The sequence below is a fragment of the Candoia aspera genome, chromosome 2 (assembly GCF_035149785.1).
Source record: "Candoia aspera isolate rCanAsp1 chromosome 2, rCanAsp1.hap2, whole genome shotgun sequence".
In the NCBI taxonomy this organism is placed as follows: Eukaryota; Metazoa; Chordata; class Lepidosauria; order Squamata; family Boidae; genus Candoia; species Candoia aspera.
The window spans coordinates 111367453-111388842 of record NC_086154.1 but is presented as its reverse complement, the minus strand read 5'-3'; the positions used below and the strand labels follow the sequence as shown (position 1 = coordinate 111388842).

Here is a 21390-nt window from a genome sequence, read left to right as displayed (position 1 = left end):
TAACAGTGAAATGGTGTAACAGGCCAAAATGGCGTAACACTGAAATGACAGAATCAATCCTCCTCCTCATGACCTCCCCCCTCCCCCCTCCCCCAGAAGATCTGGAAGTCAGCATTTGTTGCCTGCATAAGAAAAAGGAAAGAAAAGGGAGAGAAATCATAAATAAAACTTCTGCTTGTGGTTCCCTTCGTAACACCAGTCTTTTTTTTAAAGTTTATTCAACTCAATTTGCATCAGGAAGGGATGTCAGAAGGGGCACAGAAAGTAAAGGTGTGCAGAAATTTGAATTTGAGAAAGAGATTCAGAACATGCACTGGTGTCATGTTCTCTCTAAAGCTGCCACCTGAGCTCAAGAAAAGAAACCTTCTTTAGGAACTGCCAACAGGTGCGATATGTTTGCCTATGCATGCTCTGAGTCACCTTTTCCTTCAATCTGGAGTCTAGATATAAAGAGGCAGATTCTGCAACCAGACCTGCCCCATTCCTGCTTCTGTACCACAATTAGTGGGTATTTTTCCCACTGATATTTGATATAATGAAGAGGGAGGGCAGCAAAGTTGAAGGACTCGACCAACTGCTTTGCCTATCAGGAGGCACACACAAAAAACCAGGATAGAACCATTCGGAAGTGAATCGGAACAGGGCATGTTAGGGATTGGCCACATGGGCAATAAAATTTCACGCTGGTATACTTCTCTACCAACTCAAATAGGAGTTGATAGCACTTCAAATCAGCAGTGGGGAAAGGCTCATGTTCTCCCTGGCAAACTGCCATAAGCATTTTTTATATTCTGCCATAAGCATTCTTAATTCTCCTGATTAACAGAAGTTTCAAGATAACATTGACACCACACCACCACCACCACCACAGAAAAATTAACATGCCACCAGGGAGTAGCGCATCACAAAGAATAGTAATACAATGGCGCAGAAAATCAGGAAATACATTCTTAAATGTAGTGATTGATTGTTTGTTTGATCTCTATATCTATCATCTATCTATCTAATTATCATCTTGCCAAAAGTCAGGCCACATAGTTTATTATATAAAATAGATTCAATGTTCAAATTAGTTGCCATTTTCTTCTAAATACTTCCTTACTCATTTGATGCACGACCTTTGAACATTCCTAAGTACAGTAACATTATCTCTGAAAAACAAATAATTAATACAATTAATACAACATATTGTGTTTGGCCATGGGGTCTGACTTTGGTACACCTTGTGTGCATGTGTGTATACACACCTACACATACAGTTTTTCAATATTTCCTTCCAATAAGTAGCCTTCCTAACAGGTACAGAAACCCTGTATGTTTATCTTTATTGTGCTGCATGATTATCCTGCAATAGCTTAAACCTCATTTGCACAAGCTGTTAGGAACAGATTTGTGAATGTTTAGCTTCATTCATTATGCTTTTATTTTAGCTCTTGCCCATTTTTTATGCAACAGGGTGGTTGAAGACTGGAACAGTCAGCATAGTAACTGCTCCCAAAGTGCAGGAATGAAAGGATGGAGGTGTTTGTGATTTGCTGGAATTTTGCCACAAGGGTATGATGGACAGATTCCCATGATCACCATTAGCCAGAATCATTCTTTCTTATGATCATCCTTTATCCTCTCTTGCCACAGAGTTCATTACACAAAGCTCTCTCTGCTAAAGAAATACCACATTTTTATTTTTCTAAATTTTTATTTTAGAAAAAGCACACTATTTTAAGCAAACTTGACCTGGTAATCAGCAGACTAATGCTTCTTAAGGCAGGCTGGTGACCCTTCCCAATTTCTTAAATGTTTGGAACTAAAAGAAGCTGGCAGACAGCATGTTCATTTTGAGATCTCTTATGCTCCCTCCTCCTGTTCAAAGTTGAAGATGTTTCTCCATCCGCTCTCTCAGTTTGTATTTCTGAATCTACATTTGCAACACAAAGGATGGAATAAAAGAGGATCAGATTATATACATATATAATTGAAGACTTAAATAGCAAAACAACTCCTCATGTATTTCTTCCCAAGACTTCTCTCTTCACACGTTCTCCTTATCATTGATAATCTTCAACTCTGGCCCAAGTCAAACACTCTCTGATGTAGGCAAACATTGGCAGCCCCTTTTCAGTTTTGCTGGAAGACCTGTAGCTGTTCATAGTTCCTGATTCACCCCCTCTCAGTATCGCCCAACTAAAATAATGGCAACTTTTTAAAGCAGTAACCAAGCTCCTGTTTGATGCCAAAACACCAGAGGTGGCTGTCATGCTATCTCTTCCCAAATACTGTATTTCACATGAAACTATCATAAGTATTGCACTGGGGGTGGGGGTGGGGATTCAAAGTGTCATCTGCACTGACATTGAGCAGAAGCTCTGTTCCTCTATTGCTACTTCACATGCCGGAGTCTTTGGGTGTTGGGAACGTCAGGCACATGGCAGTAGGTCCTTGCTTCAACTGAGAGAGAGTCTGTCTGAACCTTGTGATAGGCCAGCCTTGATAACTGTATCAGCCACTCTGCTGCACAAGCACATAGCCATGGTTTCATTAGGACTGTCAGAACGAGATGACAGAGTTGACCAGGAGATGGCAACAAAGAGTTAGGGTTTCCTCCTGTTTTACACCCAAGTTTAAATACAGCTCTTCTTTTCCGCTCTTTCAGCACAAACACAACCCTGCCCCCACCCCCACCCCCACCCCCCCATCACAGTAATCCAGCTTTTCTCAGCCTTTTGACCCTGGAGGAACCCTTGAAATATTTTTTTCAGGCCTTGGGGAACCCTGCATATTCAGGCTCAAATATAGGCCAGAAGTTACAAAATTATTATATTTGTTTCATGTGTAGGCCTGTATATATATATTAACAGTGTTCTGAAACTAAAAATAAAGAATGAAACTTATCTCTTTAATATGAAGTTGCCAGAATTTGAAATAATTTTTTAAATAAACCACGTTCTCCCAGGCAACCCCTAGTGACCTCTCCCGGAACCCTGGTTGAGAAACCCTGCAGTAACCCAACATTTTGATGCTGAAATCATTTATCATATTTGTCACTCCCTTCAGATGACTCCTATCTTTATATTCCTATAATGGCTTCTTGACCTGTTCTGGTCCAGTTTTTACCTCAAAACTCTTCAGGGCCTTCCTCCCTTTATACTTTTGTCCTTTTATACTTGCCTACGTGCAGGATAAAATTTTAATGTGTAAATAAGTTTGAGCTAGTGAGCAAATGCAACGCCATGTTAACTGCTTAAAACTTCAAGAAGCAGGGAGGAGTTCACAGGGAAATGGGACCTAAAGAAAGAAACAAAACTTATCACCTAATATGGTAAGGGCTTAGATTGCGGAACTATAAGCGGTCGGAAGATTGTACGTCTGAGAGTACCCAGCCAATGGGGAAACAGATGAGAAGGAGCGACGGAACAGGGAATTATATAAAGGAAAGCTTGAAATGCCATTGGGTGTGGCTTCTCTCTCGGACACGTTGCATCGTGATCCCGGGAAGTCCACCACGCTTTGCAAACCGTTGAAACTCAGAAAGAGAGCGAAATAAAATCTTTTTCTATTTCTGAACTCAACAACTGTTTGGTCTGATTGGTGTCGAGTTCTATTGCTAACACCTATAAACTTTGTTTTTCCAGCTCCACCAGCTTCTACTCCCTTTGTTTTTCTCCCTTGTTGCTCCATGTGCTTCAAAACTGCCTCCTCCAATACATGAATAATGTCATCCCTTGGGCTTCTTTCCAATCCCTCTTCAGACCCAACTTTTCATGAATCTCTTGGCTCAAACTCCTTTGTACTGTAACTTACTTTAACCTTCCCTTGAAATTAAGCATATTACAGCACTTACCTGTTGATCACTAATAGTTCCCTTACCTTCCAGTATTGTTGCCTCACATCACATTTTAGATTTAAGCATGTTGAGAAAGGGATATGTCTTACTGTATTCATCCAAGTGCTATGCACCAAAAAATAGGAGCCTTTACTCACCTTGCCTGAGACAGTGAGTGGGAAATCCTTCACGAACACTATGTATCGAGGAATCTTGAAATGAGCAATCTGTAATTTAAAAAAAAGCTCAGAGTGTCAGAATCTGTTTTGGCTTGCTTGTTATCCCATGTTACTAAAAGGTGGGCTGTAAGTAAACTCCTCTCAAAACTTCAGTGAAAGCTCAGCAGTCATGGCTAATGGGTCAGAGTTTCCTACCAATACCCTTGCTAGAGCCTACACTCTTTCACACATCTTACAGAGCCCCAATGCCATATGCAGTTGCATGCTTGCCCTGGTGGCAGTTTGAATGGTTTCTGCTGGTTGTTGAACATCCATTTTTCCTCCCAGGGAGGGCTTCCATGGGAAACCCATCATGGTCCCTTAAACCAATCTGGGCCCAGTTTGGGGTGGGCATTGCCTACTGGGATTTTTCTGAAGTAGGCCTTGAACCAAATCCTGTTGGAACAGCAGTTGATGCTTGAACATCAGTTTGTGCTTGGACTGACTCGGTCTGTCTGACAACTGCTCAATGTGTGTGAGGGATTAGTTGGGACCAAGCTACCTTACACTCTGGAAACCAGGCACATGCAACATGAAGGGGCAATACAAGGTGGAAGATTCTGCTGTACTGCTACTTGTGGTTGCATCTTCAAAGACTACAGAAAGCACCACTCAGTGAAGGAGAGACCTGGGGACCTGGCTTTCAGTTTGTGAGGATGTTTATTTAGTCACCACATCTCAAGAGGAACGTCATGGAGTTGGAAAAGGTGCAGCAAAGGGCAACCAAAGTGATCAGAGGGCTTGGACGCCAACCCTATGAAAATAAGAGGCAACTGTAGGGGCTATTTAACTTAGAGAGGAAATATATTTGAGGTTTATAAAATTAGGCATGGTAAAGAAAGGGCAAACAGGAAGACCTTTTTTCTGCTCTCCTATAATACTAGAACTAGAGGCCACCTAATAAAACTCACTAGTAAAACTAGTAGAGGAAATATTTCATTTTGCAGCATGTCATCAACTTCTGGAATATGTTGCCACAAGATAAGAGAGTTGGCTTTAATTTAGACGGCTTCAGAAAGGCACCAGACAAATTCCTAGGGGACAGTCTATCAATGACTGCTAACTGTGCCATCTCCAGGCACAGGAGCAATCTGCCTCTACAGAGCAACAGTGGGAGAGGAGGGCTGCTTTGGTATCATATTTGTGGGCTTCTTGGATGCATCTGGTAAGCCATTGCGTGAGACAAATGCTGACTAGATGGACCCAGACCTGATCCAGCAGGGTTATTCTCACGGTTTCATGTTTCTAAGGCAGGCACTGAGAATATTTTGGCATTCCTTCCATTGCAGAGCTGCTCCAACCAAATGATGCCATACAGAGCTAAAAATAATGGTCACCAGTAAGCATGTGTTACACTGCAGGCTAGGAACGAAGAAAACTGTATTTTACTGAGTCAGGCCATTAGGCTATCTTGCTACTATCACTGAAGTTGATTAGCAGCTGCTTTCCATGGCTTCAAGCATTTTCAAAACCTAGAAGGAGATACTGGGGACTGGACTGGGGGTATAGAACACATGCTCTGCCATTGAGTTATGGCTCCTACCTTAACTACTGACTCCATCTGTGATTTAATCTCTCTCTCTCTCTCTCTTAGTTGCCAGGGGAAGGTATCTAGGAGAAAGGCAGTTCAAATCCATTCATTGGGTGGTGCTTACCTTTCCTTTGCAAAATGCCTTGACTTCTTCTGCCGTGCATTCCTCTCCAACTTTCACTCTGATAGAAGCACAGATCTCTTCTCCCATTCGCTTATCTTTTACACCAACTACCTGAATGGATGGAGGGAGAGAATGAGCACCAGCAGGACTATTGATTAGGTTTCTTTTCTTGAGACTTATCTGGCTCCACTGTTTCTCTGAAGGATATATATGGTGTCTACGACAGAATGTGAGATGCCTGAAATAATTTTAGATATTAAAAATCTAAACAAGGAGCAGAGTTTGATGGCTTCTCAAACTCTGCTTCAGTGTTCCTCTCACCTGTACTTCTTGAATTTTAGGATGGGTGTGTAGAAATTGTTCAAGCTCTGCTGGATATATGTTCTCCCCTCCTCGAATAATCATGTCTTTGCAGCGACCTACAATCTTGCAGTAGCCATTCTCATCGAGGATAGCAATGTCCCTGGAATGAGATTATAGTTATCCCACCCTAATTCTGCAGGCCACCAGATTTCCTACTTAGAGGTTTTGTATTTTCAATCTGTTTGTGATACTGCAAATATTCATTAGCTTGCAAATTCTTGCACAGATGGGAGGCAGTGAGTAGACATCTGTGAATTGTGTTTCAGATAAGTGGAGAATAATTTTAACCCTACAGGACAGACATGACAGGTGGTTGCAACAGCATTCATTCAAATGCATTTGTAGCCACACACACACACACTGAGATTGTATCCCTTTATCTGCCTCAACCTTCCTTATAATCCTAAGCAAGGTTCCAAAGTGATCCTTCTCCTTCCACCCACTGACCCATTGAGGATTGCTGATTTCCTGCTGCCTTTAAGAATGAAATATCAATCATCTGGTCATCAGCAGCTGCTTGTTACTTGCCACTAACGGCAATTGGAAGCCAGCTCTCTGTTTTCTGCCAGCCAGGATTGGGCCGATAGTGAAAAAAGTAAGTTGGACTACTCTTGGCTTTGTGGGCTTCACTCTTTGTAGCAAAACACTTAACAGTGCTGTCATTCTTGTATGGTTCACCATCTACATAATCTGGTCTGGTGCCAATACAAACAGGTTTATATGGGAAGAAGTGATCTCTCAGATATACTGGCCTTACACTTTAAAGTAAATGCAGCATTTTGAATTGGGCCTGGGAATGAATGGAAGGCCAGCACATTAGATGTAACACAGTTGTAATGTAGCTTGTAAAGCACTGGAAATCAATCCATCTTTCCAGAAAGGGATACCAGCTGGAACACCAGTCAAAGCTGAGCAAAGGCATACCTGGCCATACCAGCCCCTGAGCATCCAGAAGCAATGCTGAATTTAGGAACAGTGCCAAGCTGGACTGCTGGTGGGGACATGGCAGACTGAACAGCTGTGCCCATGGGCAGAACTGACAGTGCAATTTTTTTGGGCTCAGGTAGGTTTTTCCTGAAGCCCAGGAGTGCTCAGAATACCCCATCTGTCCACTGCATGGCGGCTTGCAAACAGCATACATGCTTGACTGGTAAGAACAGCTGGCAGGCTGGGACATCACCATTTTCAAGCTGCACTGTAGCCTTAAAGGGACACTAAGACTGGCCACCGCATTTCTAATCACCCAATTTATATATATATATATATTAAGTATATGTACCCTAAGAGAAGCTTTCTACAGCAAGGAGAAGTGGGCTCTCTTGGTGCTTCTCGTTATTTTGGGGGTTAATTTTTTAATTTTTTTTAACGTTTTGGCTTGTTTTCCATCCTAATATTAAGGAGGATTGAGTGTAAATAATTGTCTCCCTGTTATTATTTTTGTACTAAATTTGAAGAAATTAGCATTTTCCTACACATTGAATCAGCAGTTTCGAACTTCCAGTTTCCTGCTGCTACTTTCCCTGGGGAATTGTTCACTTTCACTTAAATAAACACATTCCTTTATATCTTTGACTTTCGCTGGTTAAGCTCTTAGTGGGCGCCATACTGCTTGAGACATGAAGATCTTAAACAGACTTCCATCGAGATTTTAAGTGGATTCTTTCTGATTCTTACCAAGTTTTAATGCATTCAGGACATTGTGGAAAATATGAGCTTTAAAATGTTTCATCTGGTTGGGGATGTTGTGGATGAGATTGAGGAATTTAACAGCAACAGGAATGTCTCTTCAACTTCTGCTGAGATGTTGGATGAAGATTGGATAGCTGAGTTGAAGAAATTAAAGGGAAGGATTGAGTGGCAAGCCATAAGTGAAATGGATCTTCTGGTGGAACGCCATGGAAAAGAAGGGGTTATTATCTATGGGGGGTTTCCTGAAGAGAAGTCAGAATTTTTGAGGGGGCCAGTTGGGCTGTTTGATTTCTTTAAGAAAAAAGCTCTGTGCGTATTGTGGGAATATGTAAATGCTTTGGTTTATTTTGAAGTGGGATAAGGGTTTAAGAATATTTATCTGGATTGTTTTTAAGGTTTGGCTGATTTTATTTATCTTTAACGATTTGGATTAAGGTCATTAAGGTATAATTAAAAAAATAATGTTTGGTCTTGGGTTTGACATGATTAAGATTATTCAAATTGCTATATTATCAAGTATAATGGTAGACAATTTATATGTTTTTTTAATTTGATCTTTATTATAATAGACAGGAATGTATAGAATAGTAGTAGGAAGGAAATAATTAAATGTTATCTTTGAGGGGAAGTTGATTAGGAGGTTTAAACATACATATTCTTTTTTTTTTAATATAAGGGGAAGGATTTAGTGATTTTTATAATGTGCTTATGGAACAGAAATAATGTAATATTGGTTTAATATAGAGTAAGGGATTGATTATGGAAAATTGTTATATAGCCTTGCTTTAAAAAGTCAGAAGTCACCTCTTTTTGTAACTCTTAAAAAAAAAAAAAATTCTCCTGTGTTTTCACTTTTTTAGATTTTTTTATAGTTCTTTGTTTTTCTGTAGCTTTTACCTTTGCTCGAAACTCAATAAAATTCTTATTTAAAAAAAAGGAACAGTGACAAGCTTTGTGTCTGACAGAAATATTAGTATATACTCCCATTTCCGAATAAGTTCATTTATTAACAAATTTTCTGGATAGTGTGTCTGCTGTTAGCCCACATTCAATCCATTATTGTATCTGGGCAGCGATTCAGAACTTGTTCAGCTAACTTGGTATTGGTTGAAAAGTAAGATAATGCTGGAAATCATGCATATATCACAAAATAACCCCAGAACTCCCAGTAGTTGGATGTAAATATAAAAGATTATAAAGAATAATCAGCACCCTCCCTTTGAGGGGAAGCTGAGAAGACCATCCCTTGGTCCAGGCAGTGACAGAGAGGAAAAGTGTACTGGACCATCTCTCTCTATCTGCTTGTTGGCTTGTTAGTTGTAGACAACAACTATTAGCTTCCTTGCTGAATCAAAATAAAAGAGAGTCTTGGGATGTATATACAGTCTGTTGTTTATGAATACTGGAGGAAGTCAATGGCCTGCCATTTATCATGGGATAATTATTCAGTCCTCTTCATCCACAGAGTACTCTACCCATTGATAAAACCCATTAGTTTAAAGACTGTTTCTCAAACTTTCTATAGTTGTGCTACCACTAAACAGATTTTGAAAATCTTTGCTTCTGTCTATAAAACCATGAGTGTTCAAATTTTTTAGTGAATAAAATTATAATTTTGTGTATGCATTCCCATGTCTTCCATCTGAAAAGGTCTTCCTGAACTAAACATTTTAACCAACAAATTAAGTATTTATTTCCTATTTGAGGTGGAGCTCAGGCAGGAAGGGAGCTCTGGCTGGTGAATGTGAGGAGTCTGTGGCAAACAACTTGATGGATCTTCGTGAACCACACAATCAGATTCACTGGACCTACCCAATGAACCAATGGCTTCCTGTCGACTTACCCAGTCTTGTACCACTTCTCGTCATTCAACACTTCACTAGTTTTGTTGGGGTCTGCCCAATATCCCAGCATGACACAGTAGCCTCGAACCTGAAGTTCTCCTCGGCTGTTTAATGGGAGGATTTCCCCTGTACTAGGATCCTCAATTTTTGCCTGTAACGCAGAGGAAAGCAAAGCCTTAAGAACTGGGAGATGCTAGGAGAAGGGGAAATAACTGAGATGATTGGGAGACAATGTGTACAGTATAGGCTTGGGAGGGATCCAACTGGAAATTCTATAAGGGTGATACCAGAAGATGTGGCAAAGAGATCAATCACCTCTGTGTGTGGTAAAATACATCCTACAGTCCCTGTTTTCTGTGCAAAGTTGTCTTGAGGGAAACCCATGAAGGTGACTGGGCTATTCTCTGTTGTTCCATAAGCAACCTGCAAACCATAAAAGAAGGAAACACCGGTAAGTCTGAGAAACAAAACCAACTAAGAGGAAATTCCAAAAAATCAGAAACAAAACTTCCATCTACAGACAGAACTGCACCAGGGTAGTCGTAAAAAAATTTCAGGGCTGTGTGTTTCATTCTTGCCTCAATACATGTCATATGATATGTGAAGCATACACATCAGATATAATATGTAAGGAGAAATTGCTTTTTGAAACTTACAGGCATGTTAAAAGCTCTTCATTTTAATGCCATGGTGGTTAGCTGCTTAAAAGAAGATTGAAAAATGCCGTAAAGGAAGTTTATCCTCAACTATCTCCTGAGAACCTGGACATTTGGTCCTGATACTGAGGCAAAATGCGTATTTATTTCACTAATTAGTCAAATTAGGGAATGATTTTGTAGAAAACATGCTTTGGAATGCCAGTGCTCTAGGTACAATCTGCATATGGTACATTTAGCCACTTAGAATGGGTTGCAGAAGCATTCTGTGGGAGATAACCTTCCTAGGTATTACATCTGTTCACAGTCCGTGGACATGTTTGGGGATCCCAGACAATCTCTAACTCTTTGAATTTGTTTAAGTAGTAGAACTTGCCTTACTAAAAGTAAAGGGCAATAATCATGCAGGGTTTGTGTGCTTTTTCATCTGTGTTTATACTCAATGGCAAGCATGCTCTGGGGGGCTCCCCTCTCATGGAGCAGCCTGCCCCTCAAAGCAAGGATGGTCCCCACTTTCATAGCCTTCTGGAAACTGGTCAAAATCTGGCTGTTCTGGTTCTGCCAATCTTAGTTTTAATTATCTAGGTTTGCATTATTTATTGTCCCTGTAAACTGCCTGAAGTCTGTTAAGGACTGAAGCAAATAAATCAAAGTATGGCTTGGGCATAAATAAATAACCCAATATATTAGTTTAACTTGTACATTTCATGATGTTCACTGTTTGGATCACTGCAGAATGTAATCCTTTGCAAGGACTAAAAAGGAATTGGTGGTGCCAAAGGATTAAGGGCTGGGGGAATAAAAAGAGGGTTATTGCTATCCCTCTTTGCTTTGGGGCTCACTAGAGATGTTTAACTGTCTGTGGTGGGGAATAAAATTATGGACTAGAGAGGGATTGAGATGTGTTAGGCTTGATGCAAATAGGAATGGATTGGGAAGTGCTGCCAAGGGAATCATACGCACTCCCTGGAACCCAATGCAGGGGTCTTTCTGTTTTGGATGGGCTGGCAGAGTTAGGATAATAGAGTAACAGAAAACCATGGAAGCAATGGAAGGCAGAGGACTATCATGAACAAAGTATTTTAGCCCAAGCTTCTGCCATAGACAAAATGGCATGCAGAAATCCTAAGGATGTATGTCCACATTTCTACAGAGCAATTCATTTTTATTGATAACTACTTCTTTCTTGGGGCATTCCGAGCCCCTGCCTAAACAAGGAAAAAGAAACATTTTAACAGAATTACTTGATTCTAAACCCTATATATAACATACTTCGCTAATATTGTGTACACACTGGCCAGTGTGAGTCTACAGTACAGAATGTGTTCAAAACAGGATGAAGAGAACATGTTTGTTTGTAGTCTCAGAGAGTGGCAATTTGGAAAGTGAGATCTTGACTTAGTGAGCAGATCTGGCAATCAAGATGACTGGATTCTATTCCTGGTTCTGCCACTCCATATTTGTGTGAGAATAAAGTTCTTCCATAAATATCTACTGCAGGCATAACTTATTCCTGATCATGCTGGAAATACAGCACATCCTTGTTCCTGGGCAGGGATAGCTTCCAATCTGCCTGTGGCCCAAAACCATCACAAAACCAGAGGTACTTCAAAGCCATTGGTTGAGAACGTAAGGAGGGCTTTCCTAGCCTGTTCAGGTTACTAGGGCTCATGGCCAGAAGAAGCAGTGTCCCCAAAGTGACAAATGAGACTGTGGCACATATAAGGCTAGTCTTCTGCAAGAGCTCAAATCCGCTTTCAAAGTCAACAATTAGTTTGCCTAGTTTGGAAATGCATACCCACTGAGATATCAATGGACATATAGTAAAAGGAGTTCTATTTCAAGATGGAAAGAAAGAGGCAAGGTTGGCAGAGTTATAGATACAGATTGGACAGTTAGTATGGTGTAGCGTTGGAACACAAGTAGGGATATCCAAGTTCTACCCTTAAAAGCTCACTGGCTGAGTCTGGATCAATCACCATCTTTCATTTGGGTAATCGTGACAGGGATAGCACTGTGAATTGAGGGGATGAAAGAAAGAGGTAATTTCACTAAAGTTTCTTCAAAGTTTTAAGTGGAACAGAGAGAAATTATTGGATGATAAGATTTCTATCACACTGATCAGCACAGTTGTCAGCAGTACATGGAAACGTGGCACAGTTTCTGTTCACATTACAAAGGGTTGTGCTACCCCTACTGGCTACAAAGCTGAAGACGGCCTTTATTACTAGGCCTACAGGCTAGTTCGACACAAATGATATTTATATTCAAAGCCATATTTAAGTTCTGTTTAAAAAAAAAAAACTAAGGAAAAATGAAGCAAAATTGGCTTAAGAGAAAAGGGTGGAACTGGCCAGAAAACAAGAATAATTTTTGTTCTTCAAAGGCTATGTAAAAAACAGAGAGGGATAAAATAATAAACCAAAGGAAGTATTTAAGAGAGATGAAGCCAGCTACCAACCTTGTCTTGTTTTGCCCTTTGGATGGATTTAATTATCTCTCCAATAAAATTGGGTATCTGTCTAGACTTAAAACACCAATGTTCTTTCCAGTCCTCCCTTGGCAACCTCCTCCCATTTTCCCCAACAACCTTGTCCTAATTTGCTTGAAATCAACTGGCTTACAGTTCAGTCTGTTCTTTGGGACTGTGTGCCAGGTCCCTAAGGGCCAAGTCTCCCTTTGCCCTAAATTTGGAAGGACCCAAGTTGAGTTTTTTAGGCTAAATGCCTTTTAGGCTCAACAGTGCTCAATTTCTGCAAAGTAAAAGTAGAAGGACTCAAATCAGGGGTGAAGATGTTCCATCTGCAAGAGAAGCCCTTCACCCTAATATCACTGGAAAAAATATGCTGCAGATACTGCATTGTAAGGAAGAATCCATTACACAGGTTCAGGGGAAATTTCCATTTTTTATTGTTGTTCTTCATATGATCCACAGCTGAGCCCAAGCTTGGCATTTAAATAGTCTCTGCATTTAAACTTTGTTGGACCTGAGATCCAGAAATACATAATTATCAATACTCTCAGATATAATGTTCATTCATTCCATGATATTGGAGTATACTGTGGAGTAAATCTATAATCAAAGTAACACTACAGTATTGTTGTTTACTTGGAAGTTTGCATTTTGACATGCTTCGAAGAAGAAAGCAAAGGAATTACACTGTGCGTCTTTCTATCCATTTGTAAGATTTGAGCTGCAGAAAGAACCTAAGAAGCACACTGGTGGAGGAAACCAACAGTCCATATACTGCAGGACTGTGTTCCATCATCAGATGAATCCTCCACAAACTTCTCTTAATCTCCTATGAAAATCATCTAGAAAGTGGTTACCATCACATCTTGTGACAGATGTTATGAATTAATTCACGTTTATATGAAGAAATATTTTGTTTCCTCTGAATTTCAGCAGGTGACCTACATTTGTAGTACAACCAGAAAGATTTCCTCCTCCACCCCCTCACTTTGCCCATGCATATGTTTAATAAACTCTACCTCAGCTTTCTTGTCCACTTTCATGTACAATGCAATGTTTTACCCTTCCTCAGAGGGAAAGGTGATGCAACCTCACCCACCAGCATCATTTCTGGGTGGCTGGGTTAAGTGGTATGCTGGAGTTGGCTTGTACTGATTGGTAAATTTTCAGAAATTTTGTGAGCCGGTTGAGAACCAAGCTGAGCCCTGACACCAGGTGTGCTCATCAGCTGTTCCATGGCTAGCGATGTGGCACGGCAGTGGCAATGGAGCTGGCAGAACCAGTTCTTAAAACACTGGCTGGGTTCATACAACACATTAAACTAAGCTAAAATGGGTTGTGGTCCAGGATTCGTGGGAAACCCAGTTATTAGCCAATTACATGACCCAAGCCATCATCTTACACAGAATATGGTTTGAGTACAGCATGTTATATGAACACAGCAATTGGGTTTTCTTAACTTGGATTTAAGATTCAGGATGTTGTGTGAGCCAAGTTCCCACAAATCGGAAAGTGTTCCCCCATCCAGCCAGGCCAGACCACAGAACGCCAACCTCCTGCTATTTTCTGCCTTGGTGCCTTGGAGCATAATCTTCTTTCCAGAATGAGCAGCATTCTTGTGGCTCATAACCCTTTCTCCAGTTCTGCTTGAGTTTTAGAAATGCTGCCTGGCAGCTGCCACAGAGAAGCATGTGACATTAACTGGCTATTTTATCAAGGCTTTCAAAATGTTTTGCCTAATAATGAATCCATTTGCTTGAAACTGGGATGAAGACAGGCAATTATAGGTAGGGCAGGAACACTTCTTTGCCAAATGAGCAGTAAGACTCAGAAAGAAACAAAAATCAACTGAGAGGAAGATGTTCAGGAACTAGAGCAGCCTTACCCTAACTTACCTTACTGCATCATAGGTGCGGGACTACAACTCCCAGAATTAGGAGCCCTTGAAGCTGTTGTCTTGTACCAAGTGAAATCAATAGTCCCACCCATGTTGCATTGCCGTACTGCCCACTGGGGTCCTGTTTTGACTCATGGCCATCAAAAAGTTGCCCATTCTTTTCTTTTTTTTAACACTGACTGGCAGTGGCTCCCTAGATTTTCGAGTTGTGTGCCACACAAATTCTGTACTGATTATCACTTCTTCCCAGGTCCTTATGGGGTTTGTACTTTCAACACATCTGAAAGGCACCAGATTGGGGGTGGCTGGACTAGAATATGAATAATTTCAGCTTCTAGTGTCCCATAACAGTGAACTAGTGAAAGAAGTGCCATTAAAGATGGGTAATCCGGTAATACAGATACTAAGAGCCATTGATCGATTGTATCACGTTGGGCAAAGATCTGCACTGTTCAAGCTAACACTAATGAAAATCATTTTTAAAAAGGTGGGGTAATAAGAACAACCTACACCTAAACTAGTAGGTCCAAAACAGCCTTGAGCTCCAGTGCACTGGGAACATGCTAATTCTATATTTATGATGTAGCCATCTGTTTATTCCACAAGGGCCCCTGCAGAGAGACAAATGGAAACTCAGCCTTCATAAATTATTAGCCACATGATTCACATTTTGCAGAATAATAGATGTTTACAAACTGATTAAGAAAGAGAAGTTTGTGGTATAATCCTACCCGTCCTGAGATGTCCTATTTTGGGCCCACCAGGATGTCTAAACCAAAACACTGAACAGAGGTCCAGTAAAGTGTGAGATTTGTTGCTCTGAAGGAGAGGGCTCATGGTCAATGAAGTCGTTGTCACTTACTGACCCCATGCTACCTGGAAAGCTCTGGCAGGAACTATGAAAACCATGACGCTGTGAGAATCACTGACTGCTCTTTCTCTAGTTCTTACTCATCACCAGGAAAGAACTCTGACATGTGTGGCGTGCAAACTTCAATCCTGCCAAAGTGCCACCAAGACGTTCAGACACAATCACAAGAGAGATCAAAGGCCTTTCCTCAACTCAAAACCAACTCCGAGGCCCAACCTTCCCCAAAGCATGTTCCCGAGGTAAACACTGAGCTCAGGAAAATGTCTTTTTGGCTGAGGCATGTCTATGGAAATGAGATTCACAGCCAGCTGGATCTCATGGTCACCTTGTTTCAGCTTAGAGTCCTTAACAGATACATTCTAAATGGAAGGCATATGGTTATATATTAATTCTCTCAGCCACAGAGAGTACAACAGGCACCACACAATCTTTGTTTCTAGATCTGTAGTTTTTACCTTGCAGAATAAAAATCAAACCACCCTAAGTAGATGAAAACTACTTAGCTCTCCATTGTTTCCTAAATAAGCACTGTTTGAATAATAACTTTACAATACACACATATCTGTGTTATTTTGTTACTTTGTCAAGTTCTATTTTGTATATATTTTGTAATAATCTCATTGTAGGACTCCAACTGGTTATCACGAGCTGTGGCTGGAATGCCCTCTCACCTCTGGCCATCGATTATTTTGTCTTGGGCTGCTGGGTTGCCTGCCAGGATGGGTAGGCCTCTTTTGTCTTTACAACCACATGGGACAGTGAAGGGTTGGGCTTCATTTCCAGCCAGTTCACCCCCAGGGCTGAAGCCATTTAAGGCCACAGTGCAAAAAAGTCCTTACTCAGCTACCAGAATGTCCTTTCTGTTGGCCATTGTGATGATGTCAGAGATGTCCCATTTTAGCCCCGCTTAGCATACCGTCTCCCAGATTTCATTGACTGATTCATATATTGCCTTTAAACTTAGCTCTCTGTTTGGAAGAATCTTATCCGCTCTTTCCAAACAGGACATCCACAGCCTTCCCCTTCCTCTCAGTCTATTCACTCTTCCTGTATATAATTGTTTTGCAATTTTATCCTCATTCATTTTCTCTATGCAACCAAACCACCTAAACCAACTTCTTTCAATTGGTCAGTCACTTTTGTATTCAGTCCACATTCATTCAGCCCCATTCTTCCTTGATCCTATCTCTTCCTGTTTTACCATATACACCTCTTAAATAACCCTTTCAGTCGCATTCAACTTCATGTAATATTTCTCTAGACATATCCAACTGTCTCTCCCAGCTCTGCTTATTTTTTTCCCTTTATATAATGTTGCTTGCCCAAAAAAGAATAATGTAATGGGTAGGTATGTATCATGTATTCATGCCACTGAATTTCAGCAGCACATTCTGAGACAGGAAGATGTGAGTTCTGAAAAAATGGGTATGTGAACCAATAAGAGACCTCTGACTGTCCACCCAAGAAATAATTTATCCACAATTGCTACAAATATTGTTGTAAATATTCCAAGAATGATAGTGTGGTTGTCTCCTGAATAGCCTACACCAGCCTTTCTTAACCTTTGTACCCTGGAGGAACCCTTGAAATAATGTTCAGGTCTCAAGGAACCCTGCATAAAAAAGACAAAAAATATGAAAGCCCTACAATACGATTCACCTCTAGCCTACACAATCCACATTTTACAAGGTTTACAACAACAGCAAAGCAGCAGGCCTGTAGCAGTTGCGTATAAAACATTTCCACCACTGTGAGAGCTAGTGTTGCACAGCACGTGAAGTTAAAAAAAAAATTGTAAAAAATCACAATCTCTCACACAACCCCTGTTAAGAAAGGCTGGTCTTGACACTGATAATAGCTGAAAGAGATGAAAATGACAGTTTTGCCTTCTAAAGAATAATAGGTGGCTTGGCTTTGTTTATTAATCTATAAAGAAAATGCTCCATATGACCTGCTCTTGTACCACCCACTGGACCAAAAGGGACCCGTGCAGAAATGGAGAACCCCTGGCCTGTCTCTTCCTGAAGGTGGGAAAAATGCCAGGCTAAGGGGAGAAATACTTTTGTTCCTGTCACCTCAACCTTTACAAAAGTCTCTGGGTACCTTGTGGCTTTCACCTGAGCAATCTCGTAGGTGGAACGGTGCAAAAGTCCACACACTGAAGCTCAGTGCAACAAAACCCTATCAGGTACTTGAGAGAAAACCAACAATCTGAATGCTGAATGGGACCTCATGAGGATTAAGATTTATGAAATACAAAGGACCTGGAAAATGTGGTATCAGAGAGTTGGAGCTCAAAAAACCATCAACAGTGAGGAGTTTAAAAGCACAGCAAGCCAGAAACTCAGTGGAGGTTAAGTATATTCCAAACTGGGAGAAGTACACCACAGAGTGCAAATCAAAAGTTGGCAGAAAAACAGTAAATAGACCGTAAGAGCTAATGATTTCAGAAAGGGAAGATGAAAAAACATAGGCCATGTCACAAAGGTGAAGCTTAGACCAAGCAAGAGGATAAGTAGCTCAGGTTATGGAGGTAATCATAGAGATGGCATCCAAGCTGTGGGTTTTTCACCTCCCCAACTCCCTGCCTCTGGGGGTGAGAGACTTCACTTCTGAGAGATTTAGAAGCATTACATAGCTCCTTTCCCTTCATTAAAAGCACCCGAGTTATGCCCTCAAATTCACAAACATACCCCAAATGAAATACCTTCTTGTTCAAAGGGTCCTTTGAAACATACCTCTGCAAAACACAACCTTGGCCACCATCGGCCAGTTTGCACAACAGTGTACAACGCAGCCTCAGTGACATCTCTCAACAATGGAAAAAAACAGACATCCCTGCATATAATCCATCCTCTGTGTCCTAAGCCAGGCCTTGGATTTTCTCCCTTTACTGAGACTGTCTCACCTCTGTAAACAACTCAGTCAGCTGGGCTTTTGTAGCCCGCTTTGGCAGGGAAGCCTCAACAAGCTCACAGTTGTATGTCTACAGGGGCCAGCAGTTTGCACGGTCAATCTGGCTGGAGACTGGCCCAAAATGTTCCCTCTCCAGTCTCCACCCTCTGCTACTCCTTAGTCTTTCTCTTTCCTTGCCAGTGCCTACAGAGCCCCAAAAGGGGGGAAGCCCAGGGGACTCTGATTTCTTCATTCTGTCCATGTCATCATCACTCATCTCTAGTGGGCCTGGCATCCATTCCTCTCTGCTGTATTTCTTTTTTGAGTGCCTGCTCACTGGACTGAAAACAGCCCAATATGGTAACTTCTTGCCTTTTCAAACTATAATATGGGGGAAATGATAGCTGAAACATACTGTGCCCCATTCTTTGCTTCCAGTTATAACTAGAGAAACTATATATTAAATAAATGGAAATAAGGGAATCATACTTCTCTCTTCATGGTCTAGAGAGCAAGCTAAGAAGACAGTCAATCAATAGGAGTGAATTACTAATATTAGTCAGTAGGTACATGTGAAAGAAAAAAACAAGAGACTCTAAAATCATAAAGCAAAAGAAGAGGTAAAATACAGTAAAAGGGAAAGGAAGACTATGAAATTAATGGAAAATAACAGAGGGAATTAAGCAGCCCCTTAAACTGCTCCCAGGTCAGGGGTTCTCCTGAGAAGAACTGTAGTGTTTTATCAACCTGTGTTCCTTCTTCAAGTTAGAATAATGTTATATTTCTATCAGCTGATTTCCAAGGCTCTGCTACCTGGGAATGGTAAGCATGATGTAGCACATTTCACAGCACTTTACAAAAACACCATTATAGTAATTCTTACACTTCCACTCTGAATGGTAGACTAGTTTTACTATTCCCACCCTGCTTGAGATTGAGAGGATTGAAGTTGGGAGCGTAGCTTGTCTAAAATGCTTTAGGAAGTCTACTGCTAGGACATGATATGAATTACTGACTTTGCAGTAGAGCAGACTTTTAAACATTACATGATGCCAGGATGGACAAACTGTAGTCTCTAGATGTTCTGACCATGCTTTCTGATGGCCATGCTATCTGAAAGTTTATTGAAGATAATATTCAGCATTTCTGAAGGTCACCTGATTGCCTAGTCCTGCATTACACCAGCTCTGATGCTTAAGTTCTATGACATCATTTAGTTTTCACTGACATGCTACCTGACTGTGAACTATAATCCTTGCTTATTTAATAGTTATTTTTGAAGTATTCTCTTTATTTCTATACATTTTAAATAAAAATAATAAACACCTTTATTAAAGTGTAATTTGTTTTGAGTGAAGCAGTAGATCATGTCATCTTCATTCTACCTTTCACTTTCAAAGTTAGAGTAACAGTATGGATTAACTTCCAAAAAAGTTAAGCATTGCAGTCATCTAGTAATAAGACTGAAGGTTTCTACTCTTGCAATCTGAATCTATCAAGATATATTTTATAGTGCCATCACTTTTGTTTTCATTGGCTACCACTTGTCCATCAAGTTGCTAAAGGCTCAAGGATATTTCCATAAGATTGCTGTCAATGTTAAACAGATCTATCTAAAGATATTTCAAGATTCCATTCATAGTGAAAGGCATTAGAAAATTCTGAGTTCAGGTCTCCGGGAAGGAAAAATATTTTGCAGCAAATAAAGTTATTACAACAACAGCTATCTATGTTAACAATAAGAGAAATGGAAATAAAATTGACAAAACAGAAGAATTACAAAATGGGAGAACCATGGTAACAGATAATGTAAGCATTCAAAGAATATTTCACCAATATTACATAAAATTATACAAAGGAGAAGAAATTTCCCTGGCAAAAGTGGATAAATATTTAAAGAAACAAAATTTATCAAAGATAACAGATAAACAAAAACAGATGATAAATGGACCCATAACAATAAAGGGAGTCTGTGAGGCCATAAAAAAGACTAAAACAGGGAAAGTGCCTGGACTGCATGGCCTTCTGGCTTCCTATTATAAACATTTTGAGGATAAACTGTTACAACTTTTTCAAAAAATGAATTCTAGTTTGGATAACGGAAAGATACCAGACAGCTGGATAGGTGCAAACAGAGCATTAATTCCCAAAGAAGGTCAAGACCAGACTCTACCAAAAAATTAAATAATGTTTACAAGGTATTTATAATGATTTTAGCTGAGAGGATGAAAAACATCTTGCAAGACTTCATTCAAGAAGATCAATGCAGCTTTCTATCAAAAAGACAATTAAAAGACAATATTAGAAATATTCTTGTTCTACTAAAATAATATTTGGAGCAACATCAAGAAAAGCAAGCCGCATTGATCATCCTTAATGCGGAGAAAGCATCTGACAATTTGAATTGGCCTTTTTTATTTAAAATATTGGAAGATACGGACTTTGGGGACAATTACATTAAATGGGTAAAATTGATATCTACTTTACAAAGGGCACAAATTATAATGGGGAATTGACAAAACCCTGTGAGATGGGTAAAGGGACAAGGCAAGGGTGCCTGCTTTAACCATTGTTATCGTAGTTCTTGAAGTTTTGAACAGAGATACACAACAAGATGAGAAAATTGCTGAGGTGAAGGTTTAAAAAGAAGTATAAAAATTAAGGGCATTTGCAGATGACTTAGTGTTATTTTGGAAAACCCTATGGAAAAAATAGAGATACTAATGGAAGAACTAAGGGAATTTGGTGCATTAGCTGGATTTAAAATTAATCATAAAAACAAAGATGTTAAGAAAAAATGTTAAGACGAAAGATAAAGAAGAATTGATTGTTAAAACTGGTTTTCAGATTTAAAAAAGTAAAATATTTGGGTATTACCATGCCTAATATGAATTACATGTTATTTCAAAATAATTACGTTAAGGTTTGGAATGAGATTAAGAAGGATATGTTAAGATGGGGAAAGTTACAATTATCACTGTTGGGGAGAATCTCTGTGATAAAAATGAA

At 40.1% G+C, this 21390-nt stretch overlaps 1 protein-coding gene across 1 annotated transcript in view; it reads right to left on the bottom strand.

The window, feature by feature from the left end:
• Window positions 1–1676: 1676 nt before the first annotated feature.
• ACSF2 (acyl-CoA synthetase family member 2) overlaps window positions 1677–21390 on the bottom strand; it is a 61639-nt gene continuing 41925 nt past the window's right edge. Inside the window, exons 11-16 of the mRNA XM_063293226.1 lie at window positions 9905–10012; window positions 9589–9740; window positions 6015–6156; window positions 5694–5804; window positions 3979–4047; window positions 1677–1915 (exon numbers count right to left, since the gene is read on the bottom strand). Of these exons, the coding sequence (XP_063149296.1) occupies window positions 1865–1915; window positions 3979–4047; window positions 5694–5804; window positions 6015–6156; window positions 9589–9740; window positions 9905–10012 (633 nt within the window). The 3' untranslated portion in view covers window positions 1677–1864. The remainder of the gene's footprint in view (window positions 1916–3978; window positions 4048–5693; window positions 5805–6014; window positions 6157–9588; window positions 9741–9904; window positions 10013–21390) is intronic.